The sequence below is a fragment of the Ipomoea nil genome, unplaced genomic scaffold, assembly GCF_001879475.1.
Source record: "Ipomoea nil cultivar Tokyo-kokei standard unplaced genomic scaffold, Asagao_1.1 scaffold3170, whole genome shotgun sequence".
In the NCBI taxonomy this organism is placed as follows: Eukaryota; Viridiplantae; Streptophyta; class Magnoliopsida; order Solanales; family Convolvulaceae; genus Ipomoea; species Ipomoea nil.
The window spans coordinates 3343424-3350845 of NW_017619598.1; the positions used below are offsets into that span (position 1 = coordinate 3343424).

Sequence of the window (7422 nt, forward strand, 5' to 3'; positions counted from 1 at the left end):
CACATGGAAAAGGGTGTACTCACCTATATATATTCTCATCGTTTACCATAGCAATTATTGTCCACATGATACTTCCCCTACACATATATGGAAAGTAGATTAGAGATAGGTACCTACCTATTAGGATGAGAATGACCTTGGTCGGCTCATTTTTCCCTGCATCTGAAACAGATAATAAGCAAGAGTTATAACTTCCATATTTGGATCTTTAACTTTCACAACCTCAGCAAGAATTATGATGACAATAAATCCAACTTTTCTTCAATTCACATGCATCTAAATAACAGTTGAATTTGGTTCAATTCCATACCTTCTGAACAATGAAACGCGTTATTGCTGTCCGTTAAACATCGCCCCCCTTTGTAATGACACTCGACACAATTTTCCGACAACTTCCACCTTATGAAAATTAAAGAACCTAATTTCCCAAATAAGTCACTGGCATTGGATGTTCTGTTAAACGGCAATTGAACAACCGAACACTCCGCTGGAAGACCCCGACCGCCACCCGGTAGAGTACGATTCTCCTCCTCGGTATAGTACAAGGTGAAGCCTTCGCAGCTGTTATAGCTTTTGTATCCTCGGAAATAATCATCAATCTCGTGAAACCCAACAACGTTCGAAGTACGATTGCACTTGTAAAACATCATAGTTAGCCCGAATTCGAAGGAAATGGAAGGAGAGCTGGGAATAGAGATTCCTCTGTGGAAAACGTTGCAACTTCGTGTTCGCAGGTATTTGTCAAGAACTGGGTCGAAGAGCAGCATAATTTCATCCACAATAATTGGAAGTCCATATTGTTGTTGGCCCAACGCGATTGTTGGGTATGGAGTGGCACCACAAGCTAAGGTGTACAGCCCGCACTCTGGTCGGGAAACATTACTGGAGAAAGGAAAACTGAGGTTTCGCAGGTTTCCACAGGAGAATAGTTTGGGGCAGATAGATTGGGGTTTGCTTTCAACTAAGTGAAGAAGAAACAAAAGGAAGCAAACGAAACGTGGATATGTGGGCATACTCAACTCTGGCATAGCAAAACATATACATACAATAATGGAGTGGAAGAAGAAATAATTAAACTTGAAAAGTTGGCACTCAAAATCTGATCTTCATTCTAGGTTCCTGTTTTCTGTGGCGTAAATTCTTTCTCTAAAACTATCTTAATAGAAGGTGGGGTAAGCCGTCAATCATTATAGTATTATTATATCATCAACCATGACCCACCTTAGAATTCGGTAGACCCTTGAGATAACGTACAATACATTTTTAGAGCATCCTTATCAGTTGATGATATTAGGGGAGAATGCAAGAGTGAGTAGGAAAGAGTAATGTGGGAGAGGAGAAAAAAAAATCACAACTGATTTAAGAAATATATATATACAAAATAAGCATGTCAGAGTAATTCCTTTTCTCTATTGATTCTCTCTCTTCCATCATTAATTCCTTTTTCTTGGGTAGAGTAATATCCCAACCTTTGCAGATGCTCCTCACCCCTTCTCTCTCTTGGTTTTCTCTCTCCCACCATGGTGTTTTGGTCTCAAAAGTAGTGAATTCTCTCTCATTTCTTATCTGATGTAGATGCTCTTAATATAATAAAGATACTTTTTTGAGTTAATCAACGATTTGGTCCCTTAATTATTACCGAACTGTCCATGTAGTCTCTCAATTGCTTATTCATCGATTGGTCCTCGAAAATAATTATTTTTAATCAATTTAGTCCTTCCGGGTGTCGATTTGGTCCCCGAAAATAATTATTTTTAGTCTATTTAGTCCCTCCGGCCGTTGACGGAAGACGGCCTGAGGAACTAAATCGACTAAAAATAATTGTTTTCGGAGACCAAATCGATGAATAAGCGATTGAGGGACTACATTGACAGTTCGCTAATAATTGAGGGACCAAATCATTCATTAACTCTACTTTTTTCATACAATACTTCCCTTATGTTTTATATTCTTTAATGATAATTGCTAATACCAAGGCCCCCTAGAAATGGCTATTCCCCTTGAAATGGGAATAACGCATTCTTAGAAATAGTATTCCTATGACAAACAATAGAATAGGTCTATTCCAAAGAATGTCATTCAGTTCATGACCTATTTCATTAACCAAGCATGCCATAAGGAGTATACTATCTTTCTTTTTCATTTACTGCCAAGCTAACAACGAAACAAACAATTACTTGAGATTTAATGAACGATTGTTAAAAAGTATTATATTGAGTTAATTCCACCAGATGTCCCTTGTTTTTTGTGGCAATTTCAAATTTAGTTCCAGACTATCGTTTTTGTCATTTAACATCTCACATTATTATTTTTTGACACTTTTAATCATTCTCATGACTTTTTCTATTTTTAGTAAGAGCATTTTTGTCTCTTCATATTTTTCTTTTGTTATTTTTTCGGTTTCAACCGGTTTAATTGGTTTAGGGATTTATTAAAAATTGATTGAAAAATATGGTTACTAAATATCAGAGGTTACCTAAAGTTCTAAACCAATTAAACCGGTTGAAATCAGAAAAATAACAAAAGAAAAATATGAAGAGAAAAAAATGCCCTTACTAAAAATAAGAAAAGTCATGAGAATGACTAAAAGTATCTAAACACAATAGTCTGGAATGTCAAATGGCAAAAACTATAGTCTGGGACTAAATTTGGAATTGCCACCAAAGACAATGGATCTCTAGTGGAATGAACTCGTATTATATTTTTCATAAAAGTATTAATTTTTCCTTAAAAGTATTACATTTTTTCATATAAATAATAAATACTTGATTCCTAATTAGTATTATATTTGTGCGAAGAGTTAATTCCATTTTTTGTCCTAAATTTATAGTTGACAATTCACTTTAAGTCTTTTTTTATTAGAACATCTACTTTTGGTCTTAGTATTATTGTGGCATGACAATTTTTGGTCCTTTATCAACAAAACAATTTAATATTGTTAAATACAAGGTCATTTCGGTCTTCAATTATGAACTTTTTTTTAAAAAAAAAAATAAACATAAAAAACATAGTAGTTCAACCTACTTTTTATATATTAAAAAAAAATTGAAATGACTTTGTATTTAACGACATTTCAACAATTTCGTTGGAGAAAGACTAAAAATTGTCATGCTACAATAATACTTGAACTAAAAGCAAACTGTCACCAAATCTAAGACAAAAAATGGAGTTAACTCTTGTGCGAATAAATATTACACAAGTTTTTGCCTAGTTCGAATTTTAATCTTTAATTTGGACAATTTTAGTGCTCAAGTATTGATTCCTTTTCAATTGATTAAAAAGTCAGCAAAATCTTATTCTGATTTGAACTGAACAATCTATGCCAATCTGAACTTGCGAGGCAAAAACGACCTTTGGCGATTCCTTCGCAACGAAGATTTGGGGTTGCGGCCAAAACTCCAAAATATGGTATATCATTATATATTCCACTCTGAATTTATATTCTTGTCAGCATCTGCTATTTTGTCATTATTGTATAACTCCAAATCATTGTTGTCATATATATATATATATATATATATATATATATATAATGTATTACTGTAACATTCCACCGGGCCAATCTGAACATCTCAGTAATCTGATCTCTCATTTAAACAGTAAATATGAATTCACAAATTCACACTCAGGCAATAGTTCACACCAGAATCGGACTCTATATATATATATATATATATATATATATATATATATATATGTATAGGTGCATTCTTATGCGAATGACCGCTTAAAAGAGAACTGAGAACCTATCAGCGCGTGCCACATATCCAGATTTTATAAAAAAAATGTGGTGACATTTTCGTAAATAATTGAACATCAAAGTGCAAGTAATAATTTCATATAATGCACCTCAATACATGTAAAATGTATTACAATTTACAAGTGCAGGTAAAATATATTACAGGTGCAAGTAAAATTTATACTAAGCATCAAAACTAAGTGCACCTGACATTATAACTAGGTGCACCTATAGTTATAAGTAGTTGCACCTAGGTGTACGAATGTTAACAAGGTAAAATTACAAGCACTTGTAGGTGAAAGTAGGTGTACTTGTAAGTGATTTTACCTGCACTTTTTACTTGCAAAGGTGCACCAACTACTTGCACTTATAACACATTTACATGCACCAAAGTTCGAGTTATTTACGAAAATGGCACCGCGTCGTTTTTTTTTTAAAAAAAAAAAAATTATATTTGATCATTCATCTGGACACGTAGACGGCGCTGAATGGTTCTCATTCTTTTCTTAGACGGACAGTTCGCACATGAATGCGATCCCCTCTCTCTCTCTCTCTCTATATATATATATATATATATATATATATATATATATATATATATATATATATATGATATTTGTTTCGGAACCACTTCATTGTAGCAAAGGAAAATGTATGGTAGATGATTTGAATAAATTCTCCTGTTGAATAAATGTATGATATTTGTTTAGGGACAAATGCTTTATATTGTACGGTAGATGATTTGAATAAATTCTCTTTTTTTTTTTTTTTTTTTTTTTTTTTTTTTTTTTTTTTTTTTGGAGTATGTATGGAGAATGTATGGTGTGAATAGGTCAGGCCGAGCCAGGCTTTTTAAAATTAGGCCTAGGCCTATTAGGAAAACCTAAAGCCTGAGCCTGGGCCTAGGCCTGTATGTAGGCTTTTTTTAGGCTCAAGCCTGAGCCTGCAGTAGGCCTGGCCTAGCCTGAAGCCTTTTTAAAAGCCTATTTACTAAATAGGCTTTTAAAAAGGCTTCAAAATAGGTTCTAAATAGGCTTTGAGCCTATTTAAATAGGCTCAAAGCCTATTTAAAGCCTACATTTTAAAGCCTTTTAATTAATAGATTATATATATGATTATACTTGTAAAAAATAATCATGTTATTAAATTACAATCAAGTGAATCAACCAATAATCGTAAATGACAAAATCAAGTTCATATTTTATAATAAAATGGCAAACAACACAAGTATAATAAGTAGGAATTCATAATACAAAAACCATACAAGTTTGATAACTTCATGTCTACAAGTCCATCATACAAAAGTCCATCACAAATTCACAACTCATAAGTTTAACAACAACAGAAATCATAAGTCCACAATACAAACACGAAACATTAAACATAATAACAACAATAGTATTCAAACATAAAATGAAACAAGTCATGGCTTCAACATAATCTCCTCTTGTCCAGAATCTCCCTACACAATAAAAAAAATTGAGAATAAATAATGAAGTCCATTACAAGTTAAAATGCTCATAAAGTCATAATTCATAAATCATAAATATTAAAGTAACAAGTAGTAATATAAAATAATATAAAATATTAAAGTAATAAGTAAATTCTTACCTTTTGTTTTTTCTTCAGCCCGTACTTGTTACGAAGCCAATCCCCACCACAAATAAGAGCTTCAATAGATTCCTCATTTAAGCTAGCCCGATATTCATCAATGACTCTTTCCCCGGCACTAAATGTGGATTCAGATGCCACACTAGAAATAGGAACAACTAGTATATCAGAAGCCATCTTTGATAAAACTTTGAACTTTGGACTATTATTTTTCCACCACGCCAAGGCACAAAAGGATGAAGTAGAAGAAGGAATAAAAAGATTTTCCTCAAGATAAGTCTCCAACTCCGATTTCGTAAGAGGAATTGATTGACTTTGGTAGACCATACTCAATAATTCTTGCATCCCTTTATCCATTTGTTGTCCACCATCAACCAGAGTGCTGCTTTCAACATTGACTTCACTATGTCCACTAGTAGAAGAAGCATCTTGACTATACAAGTTCACATAATCAAGATATATATCTTCTAATGCCTTTTTCACCTTGTCCACATACTTTTCAACATCACTTGGTGTTTTATACAATAAGGGAAAAGTTATCTTAATACCATTTAATTTCATCCTTGGATCTAAAACACATGCAATACACATTAACAAATTACACTCCCCCCAATATTTGTCAAATTTTGCTTTCATAGGTTTTGCCATCTCACTCATGAACATGTCAAAACACTCAGCTGCATTATCAATAACCTTTTTCACCCTTTGAATTTCAGCAAGATACAAGTTAGAAGTATGGTAATCACTACCTAAGATGACATGAGTGACATCATTAAAAACCTCCAAAAGTTTACAAACCTTCTCAATCTTGTCCCAATCCTCAAATGACGGTGCATACTTATAATGTGGCTCTTTTTCATTATAATCTGAAAAGGCATGCTTAAATTTACTTGCAGTACACAACATCAAGAATGTGGAATTCCATCTTGTTGGACAATCAAGAATAAGTTTCCTTTCTTTTAATCCTTTTAATTCAACAACTTCATGGAATGACTTTAGCCTTGCATCTGAAGAATTTATAAATTTCACACTTTCACGAACATTGTGAATGACATCTTTAATAGTGTTAAGGCCATCTTGCACCAACAAATTCAGAATGTGAGCACAACATCTAACATGAAATAGTTGCCCACCAAGTACTAACTTACTACTCAATGACATGTTTTCTTTCAAACTTCTAACGCAAGAGTCATTATAAGATGCATTGTCAACAGTTACCGAGAATATTTTATTCTCAATGCCCCATCCTCTCAAACACTTGAAAATAGCATTTGCTATATCTGTTCCTCGTCGAGGAGGAGGCACTTTCACAAAATTCAAAACTCTTTTATGAAGGTTCCAACTTGCATCAACAAAATGACCTGTCACAACCATGTACTCAACTACTTGGTGACTTGACTTCCACATGTCTGTTGTAATGCTAATCTTACTCACATTATTCAAAATCTTTTTCAAAGTATTCTTTTCAGCTTCATACAATTGCAAACAATCACTTCTTGCTGTTTTACGAGAGACTCTTCTAAAATTTGGATTTGCATATTCAAAACCCCACATAAACATGTAATCCTCTACGATGCTAAATGGTCGCTCATGCACCATGATTCCACCAGCAATAATCTCTCTCATCTTTTCATTGGAGTATTTAGCATTAGGAACAATAAAGGGATTACCACCAGTTTCACTAGGCGGGCGAAATTGTATCGTTGTTTGCTTATTTTCTCGAGAAATATGCAACTTCCGCTGCAAGCAAATCTCTGAGTGCCTTTTAAGATGGCTAGTGCTTGAACCCTTTCCACCAGTAGAGTATTTTTCCTTACAATACAAACACACTGCTTTCTTTGTACCATCAGCAAGTACAATTTCTTCAAAATTTTGCCATACCGGAGATATTTTTTTCCGTTTTTTTGTTATGATTGAATCATTATCAACCCTAATGACTTCTTCATAATTGTTACTTTCAATTGGTTGACTTGAAGAAATTGATGGAGTCGTAGTTGTAACTTGCACATTAACTTCTTCAGGAATAGACTCATTTGTATTGTTACTTGTCATCCTATATAATTTTATAAATA

The 7422-nt window shown here is 33.3% G+C and overlaps 2 protein-coding genes across 2 annotated transcripts in view; both read right to left on the reverse strand.

Moving 5' to 3' along the window:
- Positions 1 to 1227, reverse strand: part of LOC109167959 (LEAF RUST 10 DISEASE-RESISTANCE LOCUS RECEPTOR-LIKE PROTEIN KINASE-like 2.1) — a 5001-nt gene extending 3774 nt beyond the window's left edge. The window contains exons 1-2 of the mRNA XM_019317040.1: positions 311 to 1227; positions 118 to 162 (exon numbers count right to left, since the gene is read on the reverse strand). Coding sequence (XP_019172585.1) covers positions 118 to 162; positions 311 to 1028 — 763 coding nt within the window. The 5' untranslated portion in view covers positions 1029 to 1227. The remainder of the gene's footprint in view (positions 1 to 117; positions 163 to 310) is intronic.
- Positions 1228 to 5480: 4253 nt separating this feature from the next.
- LOC109167894 (zinc finger BED domain-containing protein RICESLEEPER 2-like) lies at positions 5481 to 6976 on the reverse strand. The gene is made up of 2 exons (XM_019316963.1): positions 5540 to 6976; positions 5481 to 5492 (listed from the first exon to the last, which is right to left on the reverse strand). Exons 1-2 carry the CDS (start codon positions 6974 to 6976, stop codon positions 5481 to 5483), a joined length of 1449 nt encoding a protein of 482 aa, XP_019172508.1.
- Between the last annotated feature and the right edge of the window lie 446 nt (positions 6977 to 7422).

Excerpts from the sequence above, each read along its gene's own strand:
- LOC109167894 (XM_019316963.1), bottom strand. The coding sequence starts at position 6,976 with ATGAGAGAGATTATTGCTGGTGGAATCATGGTGCATGAGCGACCATTT.